This window comes from Lemur catta, chromosome 15, assembly GCF_020740605.2.
Source record: "Lemur catta isolate mLemCat1 chromosome 15, mLemCat1.pri, whole genome shotgun sequence".
NCBI lineage: Eukaryota > Metazoa > Chordata > Mammalia > Primates > Lemuridae > Lemur > Lemur catta.
The window spans coordinates 26,137,400-26,162,637 of NC_059142.1; the positions used below are offsets into that span (position 1 = coordinate 26,137,400).

The following is a 25,238-nucleotide window of genomic DNA, read 5'->3' on the forward strand; positions in this document are numbered from 1 at the left end:
TATGCATAATTGATGGAAAATACATAGTCCATATAAATACATCCCTTACTTGTAAAAATGTCTTTTTATTATATAAGGTTAAATTTAAAGAAGAATTAAAATTTACATATCAAATTACATTTAAAGTTTTAATTGGCACTCTATGAATATTTGATCAATACATAAATACTTCATGTAAACTAATTTTATTCTCAAATATTTTTAAATTTTATAATTTCATTTTTTAAAAGATAAGATTTATATGCAGAGGAGAAATTTTCTTATGTGTCATGTTTAGATAAATCTATTAGACCTTTGAGAATAATTTGTGACAATAGAATAATTTTAGATTATTAATATCTTTAGTTATTTAAAATAAAATACTTTTAGTTTCCCCTCTTGAGTTTTATTTTAGAAAATAAAGTGGAGAAGGAGAGAAAACTTCTAAAAAATATTTTTTTAACTCTTTAACAGAAAGCCATTATACCACTTGTAAATTCTTCAGTCAATATTGTCTCTTGCATTTAAACTCAAATATTGACTGTTCTCTTATGTTTTAGAAAAGGAAAGAAATGGTGCTTCTATCTCATGTTAGCTTCTTCCATGCTTGTGTCCTTCTAAACAAGGCACTAGACCACATTGCTGCTTATCATGCCATCCACAGATACATCATATATTATTATATCCCCCTTCTATGATACATAGTACAATTATCCAGATGGTGATCATTGCCCTGTGAATTTTTAGCAGATACTGTTAGAGTTTTGTATTTCTTTTTTTTTGTTTGCAATTGAGTGTGGAGAAAAAACAGGCAAAAGAAATTCAATATGTTGATCTGACTGGATTACATATCATAATAAAGGCCAATGGAAGAAAAATGGGGAATTTGAATAGACTTTGTAAATATTTTTAAGGGTCTTATAATGTTATTATTCCTACAACTTCTGATGGCAATGAAAATGATTCTCATTCTATGGTTGGATGGTTAAACATTTCCTCAGAAGAAATGACAAAGAATGTAAACTCTTGATTTTTAAATTTAGCACCTTTTTTGTTTGTTTTCGTTTTTTATTTGCTTGTATATTTCGTTTTTTAATAAGTTATGTTCATTTGTATCAAGCTTAGTAAATATGAGTTCTGTGATCATTATTTTACCTGATATGGTAAAAGTTCCATTTATTTCATTTTTCTGTTATGTTTTGCTCATAAGGTAAGCCAAATTTAAAAAAAATTTTTTTTGAACATGGAGTTATTTATGAAAAGCTAAGGGGGGAGTAAAGGAGCAAGGGTTATCAGTTGAAAGGAGTGCATTAGAACTCTCAGTATGGTTTATTCTCATATACTAAAAAACTGAATAAGCCCACATAATGCAATTAAACTTCTGGACACCAATATAAATTGAAGTACTATTTTTATATCATTGTAAACTTAATAAATGAATAAATGAGAGAAGGCATCCAAACAACCAGAGGAATTCTTTTTTTATTTTTAATGATTATTACTATGTAACAGTTGTATATGTTTATAGGGAACATGTGATGTTTTGATACAGATAAACGATGTGTACTAGTCAAATCAGGGTAATTGTGATATCCATCACCTCAAGCATTTATCATTTCTTTGTGTTAGGAACATTCCAATTCCATCCACTCTTTTAGTTATTTTAAAGTATACCATAACTTATTGTTGATTGTAGTCACTGTGTTGTGCTACAGAGGAATTCTTTTTATACTTGCAGATGTTCTGTAATGAGATTTTTAAAGACCCCTTTCAGAGGAAAACGAGAGATAATTTAGAATAAGAAAAGAAAAAATGGTTAGTATTGGAATGTTCTTATAAGGATTGGGTCACCAATCTGTAAATTTACTTGATTTACAAGGCTAGCGCTTTTTTATTCCATTCACATATGTATCATTTTCCAATGTTTTATCTTTCTGTCATCAAAAGGTTATTTTGTGATATAAATATTTTGTATCATTGTGGAAAAGTTCATGCATGGTATGTTGCTGAACACACATTAGAAGAAAAAGCCATTTTGCTTCTACCAAGATTTCCTAGATTTGGCCTTTTTTCTTTTCTTTTTTTTTTTTGAGACAAAATCTCGCTCTGTTGCCTGTGCTAGAGTGCCATGGCGTCAAGCTCACAGCAACCTCAAACTTCTGGGCTCAAGCAGTCCTCCTGCCTCAGCCTCCCAAGTAGCTGGGACTTACAGGCATGTGCCACCATGCCCAGCTAATTTTTTTCTATATATATTTTTAGCTGTCCAGATCATTTCTTTCAATTTTTAGTAGAGACGGGGTCTCGCTCTTGTTCAGGCTGGTCTCAAACTCCTGAGCTCAAGCTATCCTCCTGCCTCGGCCTCCCAGAGTGCTAGGATTACAGGCGTGAGCCACTGTGCCTGGCCTGGTCTTTTTGTAATTTAGAATGAAGGGCAAATTGAGCCAAAGTTAAAATTTCTAACTTTGGGTATGTCACTTAGAAAACATTTTATTAATAACATTCTTTTCATTAGAGTATTTATCCTTTTTATTCCTCTGCAAATCTTATACACACATACACATTTTTATTTTTCTGTTTTGTTTAAATACCACAGTCACTCCAGATGTAGATTGATGATAGGATTAAGTTTATATGCATGTGTTTACCCAATATGCTCTATACCCAATACTATGTCATGTAGCAAGCAAGTAGTAAGTTATTTTCAGGATGAAAACTCTTTTGATTCCTTATTAAACAGAAACGTTTACTAATAGCATTTATTAAGGTCCTATCAGAGGAGAAAGAAGAAATGATGAACTATAATAATGAAATGATAAGTCTTTACATAAATTAAGCATACTTTTACCATCAAATACATATTGTCTATAGGAGATAATGAACTTATGTAAAATGACACTGTGGATGCTTTTTACTTGTGTGTTCAAAACTGAATTGTGTGTAACTTATAGGTGTGCAAGAGATTTTAGTTTTTGACATGGGCTGATTAGACTGTAAGCTAATAAACAACATATTTTTGTATGTTCAAAGACTAAACTGATGTCCTATCATTTTTATACTCTTTATTATTATGTTAGAAAGATAGTCATCTGGCCTAGAAGCAACTATTTTTAAGTTTGTTTAGGGTGCATACTTTAGAGGAACCATATTTTCTCTTAGGAAGTGGCATACTCACTTGTTACCGCATGATTTAAAAACAAAAACAACAAAAATCACACCAATAATTTACAAGGAGCTTTGAGTTTGTCCCTGTGGGGTTTATGGGTATATTGTAGTATCATTGTTTCCTGATGGTGATTCTAGTAAAAGCACGTAGTCACACAATTGCAAACTGCTTTTAAAAAATTCTAGAATTGGTTTTTATCTCCTCCTCCTCACTATCAGCCTCTCAAAAATCCCTGAAGAGTTAAAAATTACCGATAGTACTTCAAAGATACCGCTTGTAGGAACTTGTCAGTTCAGTGATAGTAGTTCAGTGATGGAAATGATGGCTTTCTAAGGTAACACAACAGAGAGCATCATAACCAGAAAGAACAATTCTGATGCCAAGGACCCAGATATTAAGAGAAGGTGCATGTTTGTTCAGGTGTAGGGCAGAGGAGAGTCTTCTTTTCTGGAGGTAGGTTGTTGCAGTTGTGGCAGATACAGCTACAGTGAAACTGTAGAACCAGATTCATTTCGTCATAGAAACTTTGTTTTAAAAAAAAAACTATGTCTTTATTCCTTGTCACTGCAAGTCTGACTGTGACTGGTACTGATATTTTAGGCATGGATGTTATTTGTTTTGGGAACAAAGTGAAGTGTTTAAGAAGTGTTAATGATGGAAAGAAGAGGGTTTTTTTCTTATATAGCAATGTGCATTCCCATGGATTTTGTTCCAAGGGGTAGACCAAAGGAAACAATCCCAGTAGCCTCTAATGCAGACTTTTAGCTTTCCTTAGATGGAAGATGTTAAAACAGAAGCCTCAGGACGTAAGATATCTCAGTGTCAAAGGAACTGGGAAACTGAAATTACCAAAGCAAAGTCTAATTTTTTTGGAAATTAAGTGAGGGCTGTGGGCTTTATAGAAGAGTTAACATTTGTTGAGTATTATAATATGATAAAGGACTGCCGTGGGAGCTTTACTTGCTTTGTCTGATACAGTGGTTCTCAAAGTTGAGCATACATCAGAACCTCCTAAAGAGTTTGTTAAAAAACACAGATTGCTGGGCTCCACTCCCAGAGTTTCTGATTTAGTAGGTCTGGGATGGTACCTAATTAGTATTTGCTTGAATTTCTACAAATTGCCCAGGTGGTACTACTAGTTAAGGACTACATTTTGAGAACAAACATAATCCTTAAAATAACCCAATGACATAGAAACTACTGTATTTATATTTTATATATTAGTAGTCTGAACTCTGAGAGGTTAAATAACTTAACCAAAAGTCTAATAGCTAATAGGTGACAGCATTGGGATTCAAATTCATGTTTCTTTCTGATTTCAAAACTCTCTTTTTCCATCTCACCATACTTTATTGAGAAATAAAGTGATAAAGGAAAGTGTGGGGAAAAGAAGGTAGAAATAATGTTGTTTGACATTGGAGATTGACTAGCAGAGGGGAATATCATTAGATATTCTCCCCATACATTGTCTAATTCTCCATAGCTTTAAGGCTGAGAGCAGTTTCAAGGTTTCATTTTATATCATCTGATTTTCACAAATGCTATCTTCATGTATATTGTTAATCTCACTCTTTATATATTAAAATGAAATGATGATCCATTTTACTATTGTGAGATGTTTATGCTGGTAGTATTGCTCCACTTTTAAATCAATCAGGAAAATATTATCCATCTGAAAAGAGGTGACTTGGGTTTTGCCAGCACATACTTCAAAAAGGATTTAGTTTTTATTGGTCTTATAAGCTGCTATCTTGACAAGACTCTGGAACTTTGAACTAATTTTACTTTTACTCCAAAGCATAGTTTCACATTATCAGTTGTTACTTAAGGCAAAATGCATGTTCATATTGGAGGATTTGCTTTGGGGTGGAATTTAAAGGGGAATCTGTCATTAGAGGAGTGTCATTTCATTGTGATAATTTTTTTTCCTGTCATTTTATTTTTTAAGCAAAGTTAAACCTCCTCCACAAATTTCACCCAGCAAATCAGTGGGCGGAGAGTTTTGCGTGGCTGCTATTTTTGGGACATCCAGGTCATGGTTTGCAAATAATGCAGGTCTGAAAAGAGAAAAAGGTATGTATTTTTACTGACGCTCAAACTTTCCATGTGTAATTTTTGATTCTTAAGAAAAATTGATAGCAATTCTTGTAGAATAATCTTGTACCTTATAGTTCAGAAACCAATTTTCCCATTTACTTAGCATGTCTCTCCTCTGTTACTCACGCCTAGTCCAGAAGAAAACTATCCTCTCACTATAGATGTGAAATGAATTGTCCATTGAGTGGTTTTGTTTTGTTTTTTAGGGTAACAGTCTACAGGTGATCTCAATGCTGTCAATTCCATACCCGTTTTATCACTTTTATATTTTTACAAGCTAATTTCACATTGTCTATGAAGTAGGGAGAGGGAAAGCCTTGTTATCCCTGTTTTAAAGATGAACTTGGGATCAGCAAATTTAAATATTTTAGCTGAAAGCACTGGTTAGTATGTGATCCGAATCAGAGTTTGAAACCAGATTTTCTAACATTAAATCTTGACTTAAAAATAACCAACAACTGTGCCATGTTTTTAAAACATGATGAAAAACAGCATGCCGCTGAGAAATAAAGTCAGCTTTGTGGTTACCATTGCTCCTTTGAATTGATATACGGTAGTCCCTCCTTATCCTTGGGGCATACGTTCCAACACCCCCAGTAGATGCCTGAAACCTTGGATAGTACTGAACCCTATACAGTACTATATTTTTTTGATCAGATAACTGAGACAGTTACTAAGTGACTAACGGACTGATAGCATACACAGTGTTGATACACCGGACAAATGGATGATTCATGCCCCAGGCAAGACAGCGTGAGATTTCATCATGCTACTCAGTGTACAATTTGAAGCTTTTGAGTTTTTGTAGAATTTTATATTTAATATTTTCAGACCGAGGTTGACCACAGGTAACTGAAACTGAACTGCACATAAGGGGGGATTACTGTAGTTATTTTTTAAATCATTGCTTTGATCACCAGGATCAATATCTAAAATGTTTCTGTGATTGATGTTCCAGTATGTGATTCCTTATTGTCTCTGTATAGAAGAGAATGCCTACATTAATAAACCAAGTGTGTAATTTAGAATGTTAAGTTACAATTTTCTCATTATCTTAGTAGTATTAAAGTAGGTCACAAGCTGGGTTGTTACTGGGGCACTTCTCTGGTGAGTTCCACAGGCTGTATTGTTCTTGGCAAAATGGCTCTCCTTTATGCTTAATACTGGCAGTCAGACATCAGCCCTTTCCCTTGTTATCGCCTTTCAGTGACCCTCTCCTTGGTAATAGGATCTCAGGCACAGCAGGTTCCTTACCTAAGTGGGAGAGGATACTGTAAAGTATGCAAGGCTTCCATTTCCTTATCCCATCTTTATTTTTTTTTGTTACCTCCTTAGGTTTAATGATGCTATCGAAAGGACTTTTTGTTACTAGTTAAAACCTTCTGTGAAGCTCGATTTCAAATGCTTCTCCCTTCTGTTCTAATTACCCTTTTAACTTGGTACTCCTTTATGTCCCACTGGCTGGTCATTAGCCATTTTCTCAAATCAGCTGTAATTGATTCGTCTGACATAGAGATAAGATGACCCACCCAGCATTCATGAGTGATTTTATATGCTCCTAGGTTTACTGTAAAACCCAAGATAGAGGACTAAACCTGTTTTGGTAGTGAGTACATGTGTATTCCTTATAAAGTCAGTTGATTAGATCCATATTCAGCACCTGACTTCTCAAAGTATGGTTGATCTTCACTTACCACAGAGGGCCAGTGATCCTATTGAAAGAAAAGAAGTAAGAGGATTTAGGGGAGGGTGTGTGTGTGTGTGTGTGTGTGTAAAATAGACTTTTATTTTTTTAGAGCAGTTTTAGATTCACAGCTAAATTGAGCAGAAGGTACAGAGATTTCCCATGTACCTCCTGTCCCCAGACATGCAAAGCCTCCTCCATTTATCAACTCCCCTCACCAGAGTGGTATATTTGTTTCAAATGATGAACCTACATTGACACATCATGTGTTTTTTTTAATTTTGATCCAGAAATTTAAGTTTTAAATTTAAGTTTCTGAAAGTTGATTAGACATTAGGCTGATTTAGGCATACGACTAGCCTTTCATGCAGTTCAGTTGGTACACCCAGTGTAACTAATACATTATTCCTTTTCAGTCAGTCTTTCCCTGTCCTACCTGATACTGTTAGTTTTTCATAATGTAGGAGAAATTTCATGGTAGACAAATACAAAAGACTTTTTTACTGTATTAAAATTTTGACCATAGGTATGTCATTTTTGAAATAAATTGCTTGAGATTTGAAAATATTTAATAGCATAGAGATTTTCAGATTCATTAGCATCTACTTATAAGAGGCAACGTTTAGGCAAGGAGCAAGTACTGTATGAAAAAATTCCTGTCTTTTCATTTTCTCTGATCAGCCTCAGTAGCAGATTAATGAGCAAATACTTGTAAAAAAATTATGCTGTATGCCTTTTATGACATTATCACACATCCAGATTCTGTTTCTCTGTTTGTAGACCAATCCAAACAAGTTGTAGTTGAGTCCCTGTACATTATCAGTTGCTATGGAACCTTAGTGGAGCACATGATAGAGCCACGGCCCCTCAGCACTGCCCCCAAGATTAGTGATGACACTCCACTGGAAATGATGACATCACCTCGAGCCAGCTGGACTCTGGTTAGGTAGTATCTCCTTTTTTTTTCCTCTTTTTAAGAGCTTTATTGAGGTGTGACAGATTAAAAGTGTACCATTTGATAAGTTTTGACATATGTGTACAGCTGTGAAATAATTACCACAATTAACATAATAAACATATCCATCACTCCCAAATGTTTCTTCGTTCCCCTTTGTAATCTCTCCTCCTTTTGTCCCTCTTTGTTTCTATGGATTAGTTTATAGTTTCTAGGATTCTATATAAGTGGAATCATATAATATATACTTTTTTGGGATCTGGCTTCTTTCATCTAGCAGAACGATAGTTTATTACTTTTTCATTTAACATATTTTACATATAATAAAATTAACTCATTGTAAGTGACTTTTCAAAAGCTGTGTACCCATCAGTTCCTCATCCCAGAAAAAAACCTCATACCCATTAGTAGTCACTCCCCATTTTCTCCAAACCCTTCAGCCCTAGGCAACCACGAATTTACTTTCTGTCTCTGTGGATTTGCCTACTGTGATTATTTCATATAAGTAGAAACATACAGTACATGACCTTTTGTGTCTGGCATCTTTCACTTAGCCTGTTTTCAAGGTCTATCCATGTTGTAGCATATATCAGAACTTCCTTCCCTTTTATGGCCATGTAGTACTCCATTATATGGTTATACCGCATATTCTTTGTCAATTTATTAGTTGATGGATGCTCCCACTTTGTAGCTAACATTAGTAATGTTACTATTAACATTCTTATACAGTTTTTGTGTGGACATATGTTTTCAATTGTCTTGGGTATATTCCTTGGAGAATATCTCCATTTGAATTCCTTTCTCCTTGTACCTTTGTGTACCTTTTCTTGGACATGTGCTTCCCCTATTTGCAGTCTGATGCTCACTGAAAATAGAGAGTAGCATTGAGACAGCCATTAAGGAAGGAGGGGAAATAGTAACTAATATAAATGGTTTGAAGGTTTCCTTTAAAGTGATTCTCCAAGATACAATGGTTAAGCATTGTAGAAATGTTTATTAAGAATCAAAGTCCATCTTAAAAGTGCATAGTGATTAGACTCTTTATAAACTAGCACAAAGATGAAACCTGGAATAAAACCTGCTTAATAAATAGTTCATTGTCTAGGAGATAAAAAAAATTGCTCCTGACATATATGGAAGGAAACAGACAAAAATGGATATGAAAATGATCCCTGTCCTTTTGACATTTTAAAATATTCTTATATTGATTTTTGGAGGCTCCAGCATTCTTTACTACTGCTTTATTGTGCTGGATTGATCTGATCAATATCTGATTTATCAAGCTTATTTAGGAGTGGGCAGATCTGATTAAAATTACTGCACTATCATTGTTGAAATAGTGACTTATTTTGAAACGCAGATGCTAATTTGATCCATAATAAGTCATCCATTTACACAACTGTTTTTTGAACTGTTATTACTTGTCTTATTTTATTTTAAAAATACACATACTTTAAGAATAAAGAGGTTAGAAATTACATAAAATTAGGACTACTTAGTTGTAACATTTGAATTCTATACTTCCTCTCTGTTTAATCTTCTGAATGTCCTGAATGTCTATCCTATTGGAGGGTCTTCTGCTGTTAAGCTACTGTTGACTTCACCTTATTTGCATGAAACACTGCTTGCTACCTTTTTTTTCTTCTTAAGCAGATAGCTTTGTGTTTCAGGTTTCAGCACATTCATTTTAATGATTACAAGTTTATTTTAATGATCACAAAAATAGTGTGAATTTAAATCAGTGTTCATCAGTGATGACTGTCATGGTGATTTATATCCCATCTATTAAGCTTAAATATTAATATTCTTCTGCTGTTTCCTTAGAACCCCTCAATGGAATGAATTGCAACCACCATTTAATGCAAACCACCCTCTGCTCCTCGCTGCAGATGCAGTACAGTATTATCAGTTCCTGCTTGCTGGCCGTAAGTAGTTCAGATTGTTTTTTTCCTTTCGTATGGTCTATTCAGATTTCATCTTAAAATGCTGGCTTTTAAAGCAGCCATTATCACTGGTCCATAGGCCATAGGCCTTAAACAATCAATCTGAGGCAAGTAAGATATTTAATAGAAATTTAAACCATAAGTCTTAGCACACATTAAGTATGTCTCTGGCTGCTTATATTCTGTACCCAGGAACATATCCCTGTGATGATAATAGTTAAGTTGATGGAGAATATCGGGTGGGCTCAAAAATTTTAAAAAACCAAACAGCATGAGAATGCTATTATATAATAAACAGTTTCATAAAGCTTGGCATCTGTTTCTAACATAGGAAAAACGTTTGCACTTGAAGAAAAACCTGCTGGCATAGTTTTCACAGTTGCACTTTTCATTGTGAATGCCATGCCAGCAGATTTTTCTTTTCATAGAATTTTACTTGCAATAATGAAGTAATGATTTCAGCTACATTTGTTTTTTTGTTTGTTTGTTTACTTTCACATCTAAGCCCCTAACAGCAGTAGAGACTGACCTGGGTTCGTGCAGCTAAATACAGCCTTTAATATGGGGGGCATGAAAAGACAACTTATTATCTAGTTTGTGTTCATAGAATTAAAAATTCTTTATAATTATAATTCAATTTTGTAGGATAGACTGAATCCTTAATTTAACTTGATGCCTCTGAGTACTGCATGTTTTTAAGAAAATTTCTAAAAATCAACATTGACATGTTTTTAGTAGAGTTTGTTGTATTCAACTTATTATCTTGCCTGGTATATTATAAAGCATGAATTAAAATTGTTGTAGAACTATTTTATTTTATTTTTATAATGTGTTATATATTATACTGGAAATTTTATAGACTTTTCTCTAAAGTTACGAAACTCCACAACTGTAATAAATAGTTGGCAGTCTTGCTCTCTCATTTAGTTGAACTTACTCCTTCTTCTAGTGCATTTTTATTGAGTGCCTACTATGTGTCAGGCCCTTGTGATTTAAAGGTAAATAGTATATTGCTTCTGTCCTCAATGAATTCACTAATTTGGAAGAGAGATGTTTAATAAAAAATAAAATGGGATAGGTATCTCAGTGGAGGGTTATGCATTGAACTATGAAAGCAGTGACTTAAGTTGCCAAAGGCAAACACAGAAGTGTAATACATAAGTGGTTTCAGATTGGTTCAAGAAGCAGAGAATGTAGAAGTTGTTAGTTTCTACATTTTTAAGCATAATTTAACTATCTCATGAACTGGAAAAAACATGACAGGTATATGATATGAAGTAAAAATCATGAATATGTTTTCTACTACCTCTCACAGGGGCAAAAATAACTAATTGTTGAATTAAGCATAGTTCACTCAGAGTTAATATTGGTTTTTGTTTTGTTATTTTCATATATATTAGGTCTGTTTAGTAGACAAATAGTAACAAATCTGAAATATTTAACAAAAAGATATGGGCTAAAAGGTACAACTGTCTCCCTTACTTTTTCTTGTTCCAATGATTAAGCTGATTGACATTACATGGTAGTTGATTTTAGCGACCCTAAATACCTTCATCCAGTTCACAGAACAATGAAAATCTCCAGGTATGTAGTTTAAGAATCACCACTGTTGGCAGTAGTAAGCCATCAAATGTTTTCAGTCATAGAATGACCCCATGAGAATTGTGTTTTAGAAAGATCGTTGTGGTAGCATTGCAGCAGGAGGTTCAGAGGAAGGTAGTGGAGATTAGGTGATCCTGGAATAAAATGAGACCTTTAGTTAAGGGCTGTATTACAGAGAAAAACAGGACAAACCTGTGAGATGTTGAAGAGTTGGAATGGAATAGAATTAGAGACAACTTGAAAAAAAGTAGTCACTCATGATTCTATGATTTCTAATTAAAATACAGAATATGGCAGGTCCTCAAATTACATCATTTCATTCAACGTTGTTTTGTTATAACATTGATAGGAAAAAAATCGCTTCCTGCCCAGGACCACTGCCTTTGTGGGGTTTGCATGTTCTCCTCATGTCTGCTTGGGTTAGCTCTGGTTTTCTCCCACATACCAAAGATGTGCATGTTAGATTAATTGACATGTCTAAATTGTGTCCCAGTCTGAGTGAGTGTGGATGTGTGTGTGAGTGCACCTTGTAATGGGATGGCATCCTGTCCAGAGTTGGATCCCACTTTGCACCGTGAACTGCTGGGATAGGCTCTGGCCACATGGGACTCTGCATGAATGAATTCAAACTATTGTAAAATAAAGATTCATAAAATACGTGATAAATCATGCAAATATATGATAATCATACATTGTCATCATTTATTAGAATAAATGATGCTGTATTAAAGTGCTCAGCAAGCCCAACATATTTGTTACTGTTTTTGAAATTTATCATGGTAGGAGGTACTCCTTACAATTTTTAGTTTGCAAACATTTATTCCTTGATTTAACTCACTACCACCATGACCACCACTCACTGATTCAACCAAAATTGGGTAAATAATTATATTACTTTTATTAATCATTTAAAAATGTATGTATAGCTTAGAATTAATTCAGTGTTTACTATTAGAAGTGTTTTGAGTTTTCATTTAGAAGTTTGGAGATGTTTTTGTGACCAGAAATACACCATAGGAACTTAAATTTTGTTTATATCAGTTAGCCTGTGGTACAGTTGGTTTCATTATATGTCATTTTGCTTCATCACAGTTTCCAATAACTTATTGTATAATGCATTTCATTGTAAGCCTATTGAATTCTAGATAGACTAGCATTGGGATAACGATGAAAGGCCTCAGTTTCAGTTCTAAACCACCTCTCAACTTGATAAATGTAAAATATCAATTATAATACTTGCTCTTTTAAGAGGTCCTATGATGATCAATGAAGTGCTGCTAGAGTCCTTTTAAAAACTATAAGACCATGTGTACATTTAAGCATCATTATATGCCTTTGTTTCTTATCTCAAAAGTGCATATTTTCAAATAATGGACTTCTGGGATGTTAATAAAATTTATAAGACCTTTTAGTATTTGGCATTAATATGGAATACCTATTCTGACTATGTGATTCTGATCATGTTGTAAATATCTGTTATCTAAGTAACAGACATAATTAATATGTTTTATGTTGTGAAATGTAACTGTAGATATGATTTAATATGTTAAAATCTAAGAGACAGGTAATTCTGTAATAGTTATTATACTGCTTCTTTATGTCCAGAGTAGAAATACATATAGCCTAGATTTTAAAGTCATGTTTTCTACATATAGAGATAAGCTATTTGATTGAGCATTCTGGATGTGCCAGTATGTTACATGACTGAGGCAATTAAATATGCAAAACATGGACATTCAGGTCAGTGCAGTAAAAGCTTGAGATATAATTTGTAAAAGCAATAATGGTGCCAGTTTCAAAAGATTGTGTTTACCTGCCCATCTGTTGCACCATTTCTGCAAGTTAGAGCCTTGTTACAAAGAGTTTATTACTCTCTTTCTCCCCAATTTCCCTCACTGAAGCCTTTGAAAAGATATTGTACCTCTTAAAACACAAGTATACCATACCTCGTGCCAGGACGTTTTTTGTTTTACTTAACCATATTGAAAATCACCTCTTATTTTCCAAATTAAAGACTTCGAATAAATGAAGACTTTAGAAATATCTTTCTGAAAGTATTTTCAAATACAGTCATCTGTTGGTATGTGTGGGGGATTGGCTCCAGGACTCGCACTGAATACCAAAATCCATGGATGCTCAAGTCCCTTATGGTATATTATTTGCATATGACTAAGTACATCCTCCTATATATTTTGTCATCTCTGTATTACTTATAATACCTAATACAATGTAAGTGCTATGTAAATAGTTGTTATACTGAATTGTTTAGGAATGATAACAAGAAAAAAGAGTCTATACATGTTAAGTACAAGCACGACCATCGTTTTTTTCCTGAAAATTTTCAGTCTGCGCTTGGTTGAATCCATAGACGTGGAACCCATGAATACAGAAGATTGACTGTTTAACTTTTTAGTAGAACTCTAATGCAAACTTCACGAACATTGTGAGTATTTTCTTTTGTTGTATTTGGATCTGTGCATCAAGTGAAGCAGACTTTTACAAACTCCGGAAATTATAATAATAGTAGACAAAGAATGATGGAAATGGGAAAGAGACTTTGTCTCTGTGAGAAAAGAGTAGGAGAGCAGGATGTTTAGCAAGGAATCTCCACTCCCTTTCCAGTTTTGTAACCATAATAAATACACTGCTAGTTGATAAACAAAGTTCTGCATATGTGGCAAAAGGGTGGCTTGTTGTGACATGCTAAAGACTTCTTACTTAACCTAACCTTAATGTAAAGGAAGTAAAATTCTGTATTCTTTTTTTTTTTTTTTGAGACATAGTCTCGCTCTGTTGCCCGGGCTAGAGTGAGTGCCGTGGCGTCAACCTAGCTCACAGCAACCTCAAACTCCTGGGCTTAACCAATCCTACTGCCTCAGTCTCCCGAGTAGCTGGGACTACAGACATGTGCCACCATGCCCGGCTAATTTTTTTTTTCTATATATATATTTTAATTGGCCAGATAATTTCTTTCTATTTTTTTTTTAGTAGAGACGGGGTCTCGCTCTTGCTCAGGCTGGTCTCGAACTCCTGACCTTGAGCAATCCACCCGCCTCGGCTTCCCAGAGTGCTAAGATTACAGGCGTGAGCCACCGCACCCAGCCAACTGTATTCTTAACTATAGTAACATTTCCTACTTATATTAGTGGGATGGAATAACCAAACTTGAGGAATTTTGATATTTATTGAAGAATTTTGCTATATTATAAATTGATACACCAAATTGAGGAATTTAGGTGTATCATAAATTGGATCATACTAGAATGCTTCATACAGAGGTCACTATAGAAGCAGAGATGATTTTTTTATTATTGGGTCAAACCATAAGAAGTTGCCATTTTTAATAAGTAAAAAAGTCTAATATAAGCAATTTTATAGATTAATTTATATATGCAAACTGGATGTATCGATGGTAGTCTAGTCTTGCTGTTTAGCTCAGTAAAGGTAAAACTGAAGAATCTATAATCCAAAAGGTGTTTTGCTTTGGTCATAAAAATTTGGGGACTAGTTTATAAAAAGATCACATCAGAAGACATTAGTAATTTTTCTGTTAGCACTGTATTTACTCCTTTTTCTAACATAGGCATTTTGTTTCAGTGTATTCCTTTGCCAAAGACAAAGATAAACCGTAGAATAAATCAATAAATATCAACCAGCTTTGAATACGATCCCAAATAGACAATAATTTTTCCTTTAGTCTGCTTTAGAGCTTCCAATTTGCAAATTAAAAGCAGGGTTTACTGAGTTGACTTGGGGAAGCTTTATATTGAGGAAAAATAATGTTTCCTCCTTTTCTTTCAGGTAATTTGGCAGTAGCAGTATTTTTACGTTGCTAACATTAACTAGCTTTGTGGGGGAGTGGGTATCAGACTGGACTTCCTTCTAAGTAAACAGTCTCTGGGTATGTGAGAAGTTCCTCCCTAAACTTACTGAGTTTTATTTGTAACAGAAATAGAAATATACATTCATTCTAGACGTATACCTTTGATATGCAATAGAAAGGTGACTTGGATCCATGGAACTTCCTCTGTTTTATTGGGAGTATAATTTTTTCTTCTACCTTTAAAGGCAATATAGGAAAGGTAGAACCTTTTAGACATTTCAATTTGATCTCAAAATTTTTGGGGAAAATAGTGTTCTTTAATTTCATTAAATATTTCTTGAGTTTCTAGTTGAGTAGTAGCTCCCCACTGAAATGGAATAATGGATTTACTTTCCTACCTGAACCAATGACAAACAGAAATAGAAATAATATATGAAACAACTGTTTTCATGTCTCTTGGCATCAGGGAATGAAGGACAGTGATCCCTGAGAGATGGTAAACAAGTGATCCCTTGAGAGTTTCTAGGCTGTTTCACAGTGAGGTGGAAGCCGTATGGAACTCAGAGGACTCCCTGAGTTTAGGAGACAGAACTGTGAGTCCAGGAAGACCAAAGAAGAGCAGGTGCCAGCAAACTACCTTTCACTCTTATTGTAAATAAAGTTTCATTGGAACACAGCCACCTCATTTCAACTATCTGTTGTCTATGACCATTTTAAAGCTATAACACAGAGTTGAGTAATAGTGACTGAGACCATATGACCCATGAAACCAAAAATATTTACTGTTTTCAAACCCTGACCTAGAATTTTGGGGGGGAGGATGTCAGACAGGGGCGATCTACACAGACAGAAAACTCTGAAGATCTGCGGAGAGTCTTCCACTAGTATTAAACAATTCTGATGGGTGTGAGGAAACTACATGAAGCCTAGGAAACAGCTGTTAGAGAGTGTCAGAGGGCACTTGTGGTCACACAGGATCAGGATCATGACACTATAATAGTTATTATAACTGTATTCCATATTTTCAAAAAGTTAACTAGAAATGTAGATATAAAAACTTATATCTAAATATAGTAAATAGATACTTAGACCTAAATATAAAAAACTTCTAGTTATGAAAAACGCAATGTCTGAGGAGAAAGCCCCATTGCATAAAATTGGAGATAGATTATGAGTTGCAGAAGAAAATATTAGTGAATTTAAAGATAGAGCAAGAGAAATTATCTAAAATGAAACAGAAAGAAAAACAGAATTTTAAAAAAGTATCAACAAACTCTGGGACAACATATACTAGTAATCAGAGTTCCTGAAGAGGGTTGGTGGGGCAGAAGAAATAATAGGCAAAAAAATTTCCAGATTTGATATAAACTATAAAACCACAGATAGAACAAGGTCAATAAATTTGAAGAATCCTGAAGAAAGCCATACACCAAAGCACATCAAAATGAATTTGCTCAAAATCGTTGATAAAGAGAAAAATCTTAAAAGCAGCAAGAGAAAAAAAATGCTACATATCAATGAACAAAGAAGCAGATTTCTTTTGCTTATTGAAAGAAAACAACTGTCAACAGAGAATTCTGTACCTCCTCCAAAAATCTTTTAAAATGAAGGCAAAATAAAAAAATTTTTAGATATATGAAAGCTTAAAGAATTTATGAGCTATGGACATGCTCCATATGAAATGTCAAAAGGAGCCCTTCAAGCAGAAGAAAAATTACATCAAAGGGAAAGGGATTAAGAGCACCAGCAATGGTGAAAGCATAGGTAAATAGATGAGATCCTTTTCTAATTTGTAAAAATTTAAAATGTATTAATAATTGTTTTAAAATATAATTTACTGTTAACAGAAGGGTAACATGGGTGTATTGTAGTCCTTAAAAATGTATATATGTATAAATTAAAATAAAATGTATGACAACAGAAGCATAAAAGCCAGGAAGGTGGGAAATAGGACTATCCTATCTATGGTAAGGTTTTTATAGTGTATGTAAGTGGTATAATATTACCTAAATGTAAACTGTGATAAGTTAAAAATAATGAACACAAAAGCAACTACTAAAATAACAAAAACAAAGGGGTGTATCTAATAAACCAGCAAAGGAAATAAAATGGAAACAAGATGATATAATTCTAACCATATCAGATACTCGCATTGGTTGTAAATGATCTAAACATCCTAGTAAAAAGTTGGATTGTCAAACTGGATTTAAAGGTAAGTCCTGATTAATAAGCTACTTACAAGAAACACGTTACAACTTGGAGTTGCTACATTAATATCAGACTAAGTAGAACACTTCACCCAACAACAGAATACACATTCTTTACAAGTGCACGGGGAACACTGACCATGATAGACCTGGGCCATAAAACATATCTCAAATTCAAAACATTTCAAGTTATACAAAATATATTCTCTGATCACAAAGGAGTCGAAGAAATGAATAACAGAAAGATCTCTAGAAAAATCCACAAATATTTGGAAATTAACACACTTTCAAATAACTCATGGTTCACAGAAGATATCAAAAGGGAAATTAGAAATTAAATGGAATGAAATTGAAATGAGAATATATCCATATCTTTGAATACCACTCAGTAAAAAAAAAGATAATAAATGTGGATTGAGCCAGGTCATGCAACAAGTTTGATTACTCTCAAGGAAATTATTCCAACTAAAAAAAGCCAATCTCAGAAGTTTGCATACTGCGTTATTTCATTTACATAACATTGTTAAGATGACAAAATTATAGGGCTGGTTAACAGATTAGGGGTGACCAGGGCTTAGGGACAGGGTGGGAGAGAGGGGATTGAACGTCCCTAGAGAGGATTAGCACAAGTAGATCCTTGTGATGGATCAATTCTGTAAAGTTGATTGTAGTGGAGGTTACAACATGTGATAAAATTGGATAGACCCCACACACACACATAAAATGAGTGTAAAACTGTGTATGTAAATCTTACAACATCTGGATAAGGTGTCTGGATTGTACCTACCAATGGCAATTTTCAGGTTTTGCAGCCTGGTGAAGGTTACACAGAACATCGCCGTATTGTTTTGTAACTTCTTGTGAATCTTTAATCATTTCAAGATAAAAACTTTAAAGAAAAACAGAAGAAATTGTGGGATGGAACTAAATTAGTACTCAAGGGGAAATTTATAGGGCTAAATGACTATTTTATAAAGGGGAAAGGTCTGAAATCAGTGACCTCAGTTTCCACATTGAGAAACTAGAAAAAGTAGAGTAAATTAAAGCAGAACAAAGAAAATAGGGAAAAATGAAATAGTAAAGATCAGAGTGTAAATCAGTAAAACACAAAACATAAAAACAGTAGAGAAAAATCTATGAAACCATGATGTGCCTGTCTTCTACTTGGGGTTTATGGAATTCTTGGATCTGTGGGTTTATCATTTCTATTACACTGGGAAATTTTTATGCAATTATATCTTCAAATATTTTTTCTGTCACCATCCTTCTGCCTTTTGGACTCCAGTTACATTTATGGTAACCACTTAATACTTTCCCAGCTCACTGAATCTTTGTTCAGTTTTTCTCAGTCTTATTTTCCTTTCTGTGTTGATTTTGTATAGTTTTTATTTCTATATCTGAAAGTATATTAATTCTTCTTCTTTGCTGTTCATGTCATTCAGTGTTTATTACTTCAGATACCATTTTTCAGCTCCATAAGTTTTATTTGGATCTTTTTTGTATTTTTTTATTTCCTTTTTCATTATCTACATGTGGAATATCATGGAACCTTAAACAGCATGGCATGTTAGAAGGCAGCAGATGAGAAGTAAAAGCAAGTGATTTAGGAGGAACTACTACAGAGCATGGTATGATGGAAGTCATGGGACAATGATTTGGAAATTAGAAAAGAGGATCATGAATTGAATTAATCATTCTAAAATGTCTAGCCTGACTTTGAAGTAGTAGTGTTACTTTGACAAAATCATAGTTTTTATTATACTAAAGACAACTAAGTCTTTTGTGGGTTTCTTTTGAGTAGCTGGGCTGTCTCCAGATTTATCTGCTTTAAAAAATGTGATTGCTTCACTATTTGCTTGGACTTCACTAGCATTTTTATTTTGGTCTTTACATACAGTGAAGTACATAGGAATTAACCTGTTATTGAGCTTTGTCTTACACATAGAAGTACCAAAATTATAAGTTAGCAACATGATTAAGGTTAACTTCTGGGGATCTTGATTCCCAACTAAATTTTGTACTGGTGACCTACCAAGCACAACCATGAGACCAGAAAGAACCAATATTTTTCATTCTAATATAAAGTCACGTTTGGATTTAGAATGAAGTCATTTTAAAATATTTTACTGTCTTATTGTTTCATTGGTTTTGCAATCCATTGATGATTTATTTTGTGCATATTGCTATTACCAACTCTCTTCCTCCCCTGCCTACAAAAAGGACAATGATACAAAATGTTGGTGTTTTTTTTTTTTTTTTTTAATTTTGGTCTTTTCTACCATGGGTATTGTCAGTGCCCTGGAAAAGCTATTAAATATGCAGCAATGTTCTTTTGAGCTACTCCCTTTCAAATGTCACATTAGATTTAACCTAACATCCTGGATTGCATTGCTATTGTGGTATGTACCAAATATGATGGAGGTACTCAGCAATATTTCCTTGCATTGTCCATAATAAATATTTGCCCAAGAGTGGGTAGGGGTGGAAGGGGAAGAAAGAAATGTTTTTCTCTGTAGAGGAAACTTGTAATGTAGAACTTATTTAAAGAGTGTTTATAGTCCATTGTTGGCCATAGGGTGTGTCATACTGCTTGCTCTATCCAGGTTTGAAAATCTGAAGCAGTTAAGAAAACACTTAAGGTTGAATTATATTGGTAATTTCACAAATTTATACTTAAACTTATAGAATGACATATGTCCTTCCATAGAAAAATAATTTCAGTAAAATGAATGGTGTTTTGTCTTCAAGAAACTAAATATTTGAGACATATAGACCCTGAATTTAGCCACATGTGTGTTTTATAACTTGGGGAACATTGTGAAATTAAAGTTTCTTTTCAATGAAAAGATGTCAGATAGTTAACTGAAAGTATCATCAACAATCTGCAAGCTTTATAAATGATCAATTTAAAAGTTTGTATTAGATTACCCCTTTCCCTTTGTGCTTATGGAATACATCTTATTTATTTCCACATCTTTACATAGAGCTGAAGACCTATGGAATAGTTCATTGAGTTTTTCTATCATTGCTGATCTTGAGATCTTTCTCCTTTAAAAGCCTTTTTTTTTTTTTTTACGACCTAACAATCTATACTCATTCTGAAGTGAATCTTGGCATTTTCTGCCATTTGCTTTAGAATTTACATGTTGGAAAAAAATTTTTTTTACATGTCACAGCACCTTCCTGTCATAATTGCTCTTAAAATTGAAGTGAAACAAAATGAAAGTGTCTAAAGCGCTGCTTTTTACTTTTAAATATCTTTCTTTGACACAATTTTTAAAAATTTTTTTCTTTTTCTTTTTTTTTTTTGGAGACAGAGTCTCCCTCTGTTGCCCTGGATAGAGTGTAGTGGCATCATCATAGCTCACTGTAGCCTCAAACTCCTGGGCTCAAGCAATCCTCTTGCCTCAGCCTCTCAAGTAGCTGGGACTACAGCCACATGCCACAACACCCAGCTAATTTTTCTATTTGGTCTCCCAATTGCTGAGGCTGGTCTCAAACTCCTGGGCTCAAGTAGTCCTTCTGCCTCGGCCTCCCAAGAATGCTAGGATTACAGGTGTAAGCCACCACACCCAGCCTTATTTTACAAAATTCTATGTGATATTAATATCTTGATATTCTTCAGATTGTTGTATGACCTGCTATTTTTCAGGTGCAGTTGAGAGTAAGCTTTTTTTTCATTTATGCTAATAATATTTATTGCATTGAATTGGTAGATTTGACTGGGACAGGACATTGATTCTAATAGATTAAAAAAAGATAATCTATTGGTTAAAAATCCTGTAGCCGTTAATACCTCTGCTCCTACTGTCATTTCCTCTATCCCACCTAAGTTTAAGGTTCTTAAAGATACTAATATCCCTGAATGTGCAGTTTGATAATTGGTCAGTGGGGATAGGGGATTGAGGGTACAGGGATATCTGTTTGCCCTTTTTTCTAAAAACAAGGAGCTAAAATAGAATGGTTTGTCTCTGCTTACCTATGGTAACATAATGGGTTCATGTCGGCAGGAGCTTGTGGTTTGTTGGCATCACTTCCATCAGTAAGGTTAATTGCTAATAAATGACTAAATGGAAATTTAGGGAGAATGCTACAGCTGTCTGCTATGTTAGTAGTAACAGGAGTTCTGGCGCCATTTCAGGGTCACTGTTTGTATTTGTCTATCAGAGTTAGAATACAGTTGTTTCTCTCAGTTTCAGCCTTCTCTATAGAATTTCTGTCAATTGTTTGACTCCATTAAGTGTGCAGAGGAAATAAAAGCCTGAATGACCAATCCACCAGGGGCTATGGATAGACCCTTTCTTTGTCCATACTCTGAGCACTGCATTAGGTCTCATTATCCATTTATAATAAGTGACCTCTGCCCCCTGGGTCATTGAAAAATATTCAGTGTGCTTTTCTGACACATAGGGCACCTTTCTCAACAGACATATGAAAAAATGGGACTTCTGGCAGTCTGGAGAACTAGTATACATCGGAGGTTTTTAAATAAATACATAGCCTTGTGCCAAATGACTCTGGCAATTTTTTTTTCTTTGGTCTTGCATGGTTCATAAATGAGCCAAGATGAGCCTAATGTCTAGGGGGAAAATGTATTCTTTTTCTCTTTTCTGTCTTATTCTTCTAATTTAAAAAAATTTGCCATGATTTTCAGTTTTGTATTCTAGAAATGGTGTGTCTTCATATCTGATTTTGCATTTCCTGGTAGAGAACTATAGAAAGTCTTGGATGTAGTACATAGAGAGAGCCATCATCTTTGGAAAGTGTTTGCCAAATCTGCTCAGGATGGCTCTGGAGGTTATCTATGACATGTTAAAAACCTGACTTTAGTTTTCTGTTCTGCCCAAACTGGTAGTTACCAAGCAGGAAAAGTATTTGACCCTTCTTTGGTTACTATAGTCCAGATTTCTTTTGTGATATAAATTTGGATCACCTACCAGAAAGCTCTGCATATCTAGTGGTCTGTTTCCAGCTCCCAGTATGTAGGTAGATTTGGGAAAAGATGGAGGTAGAATGGTGATTATTGACTGAAATACAGACAGGAAGTAAGGAAACTGTCCTTTCTAGAGCTTTACATGATGTCAGCTGAAGGGCAGCCTTCCAAGAGTTAGAAACTTGACCACCAGTAACTAACTGTGTGGCCTTAATACAGTGCCTATGTTATATAATGATAGAAGTTAGTAATTTACCTGAAATATGTTAGGAGAGCAAAAATAAAAGATTGAGAACCACTTCTTTTGCAAGACATGAAGAAACTATAAAATTTTACTTTAATATTAAATATATTTAACTTAACATTTTAAATATATTTTATTTTTGTTTTAAAGTATTTAAAATATATTTATAAAATATAAAAATTCTTTTATAAATTATTTTTCAAATTTAAGATGCAGACTTTGTATTAATAAAGCCGTGTTCCTCTCCTGGAAGCTTACTTATTTTATATTTATGATTATATATACTGGCTTTTTTTATTAAAAATATATGAGACACACAGGGATTTGAAGAGACCCAGTTTATTACAGTGAGTTAGTAGCCACCCTGTCCAGTAGACCCAGGGGTTTTATTTTAACAAAGTAGTTTTCCTATTAAGTGATGTACTACTGCATACTCTCAGATATTGGGACACAGAGGTGTTACCTCCACAGGAATGACCATTGTGTCCAAGCATAGTTTTTTTTTTCCTCCAACCAATTACAGAAAACCTTAGGGTTGTTAGAACTTTCTCCATGATAAGATTAATATATTAGCTGGATTATAGCATCGCTTGACAAATTGCTTACAAAATACATCAAAATTGATTGGACATTCTGTACTTGAATTGACAAATGGCTGCATTAGGAGAAGGAGGGAAATCCATTAATTATAGCTGCTCTCAATCATAGGAAATGTAATCATATAAATATGGATTTTGCTAAAACAGAAATCTCTACTTTATGGTAGTGTTGGTTATGTGTGTATCTACACGTCTTTGCCATTCATAGAAGGCCTGTGCTTAGCCACTGTCCTTTAAATAATGATAAAATAATAACTGCTGTTGTGTTAAAAGATGTGTTTTTGACTTTATTAACTGTGTAATAATGTTTTAAATATTCCAGGAAACCCTGTAGCTCAGCCTTTCTGCTCAGTTTTCAATTTTACCCCTGTTTGTCCATCTTGTGATTGTATATTCATATTATTTACCAGATAACCCTTACAAATTTGTGACTATGCCAGTGTAAGTTTATCTATGGCAGAGTTTTCACTTAGGAAACAGGAAATCTAAACATGAAAGGTTCTGACTTCTTAACATTGTTACCTTGAATGAGTCATTACTTTCTACACCTCAATTTTCCTCATTTTTCTAATTAAGGGACCTAAAAATCCTTTTCAACTTTTGGATTTTGGGGGATCTCTGCTCTAGAATCTCAAAAATTGTCCTGAAACTCATGAAAATTCAGAACCAAGGCATGTTAAAAGAGAAGGAAACAACCAGCTAAGACACCCAAAGTCAAGGTCTTTATCTTGTTACTCTCTTTTTTTTTTATTTTTTATTTTTTTTTTTATTTCAGCTCATCATGGGGATACATAAGTTTAGATCATATACATTGTCCATGTCCCGCCCGTCCCCCTTGTTACTCTCTTTCTTTTGCGTATTACGTAGTGATAGAATTTTCTAATTTTTGCTAATAATCCCTGAGTGTAAAATAGTGCAAACAAAGAAAGCTTTGCTATTCTTTGTAGCAAATGTATGTTTCATAAAGATTTTTAGGCAACCTTTTGGATTATTCTTTATTTTTGCAAATACCAGAAATCTCTTCTTCCTTCAAATTGAGGTATACATGATATTAGTTTTTCCTATATTTTTCAATACTTGGGATTTTTAAATACCAGTCCTGTATCTTTAGCATAGCTACTTTTTTTATGTTGCAACCTTTTTTAGCAAACATATTTATTGTTTTTGTTTCTAGAATTCTATTTTTTCCATTTCTTAAAAGGTTTAATTTTGCTTTGATAGTGCATAAGCTTTCATCATTACTGAGTTTCTCATTTTTTTGAAAAATGTTTCTCTCATCATCTTTCTTACTGAAGATAATGAACCCAGTGACTGAGGCATAAGGGAGGTGGGTGAATGCCATAGATTGTCTCTCTATGGTAATTTCGATCTGTTTTCCTTATTGTTATATGACAGGAGACTTTTGTCCATGTGATTTTGTGGAACTTGGTAGAGAGGTGAGAAACAGTTTATTTCCTTCATTGCCTTTATACCATCAGTTTCTTTCTGCTATGCTTCTTTGTCTTTTATGACTACATGGGTGTTAACTGCCCATTATGATATGAAATCTGGGGTTGGAGCTGAGATTTTATAAGGCATTTTTTGGGAGTAGTAGTTTTCTCTTTTCTTGAGCACTCTTCTGCCTTCAGGTGCTAGAGGGCTATCCATGGTTATGTCCTATACACCTTTAAATATGAAATCAACAAGCCAGTATTTTCTAAAATGAAATACTTTAATTTCTCAGGGGTATAACAGAGTATGTAAAGTACTAGGACAAAGTACTTTGATTGTTTCTGTCACTACATGTGAAGCTTCCTTAAATGTCTATAACCTCCTCGTGTTGTGACCTCTGGTTAAAGTAAGTTTTCTCCATTGTTTGATTGCATTATATGGCATCTCTGATCAGGATACATAGATGTTTATTAAGATGATTGAAAAGATCATATTAACTTAAGGAGACATTCAGTATAGAAACAACAAAAACTCTAAATCAATTACAATTGATATTTGGGGATAAGAATTTCTTACAT

The 25,238-nt window shown here is 33.9% G+C and overlaps 1 protein-coding gene across 14 annotated transcripts in view; it reads left to right on the top strand.

Moving 5' to 3' along the window:
* BCAS3 (BCAS3 microtubule associated cell migration factor) overlaps nucleotides 1-25,238 on the top strand; it is a 553,048-nt gene that overhangs the window by 240,922 nt on the left and 286,888 nt on the right. For all 14 annotated transcript variants that reach the window (XR_006728831.1, XR_006728832.1, XR_006728830.1 and 11 more), the window contains 3 exons: nucleotides 5,091-5,215; nucleotides 7,704-7,869; nucleotides 9,703-9,803. Coding sequence is in view for 11 of the 14 variants with exons in the window: in XM_045525584.1 (XP_045381540.1) it covers nucleotides 5,091-5,215; nucleotides 7,704-7,869; nucleotides 9,703-9,803 (392 nt within the window). In the remaining 3 variants the exon portion in view is untranslated. The remainder of the gene's footprint in view (nucleotides 1-5,090; nucleotides 5,216-7,703; nucleotides 7,870-9,702; nucleotides 9,804-25,238) is intronic.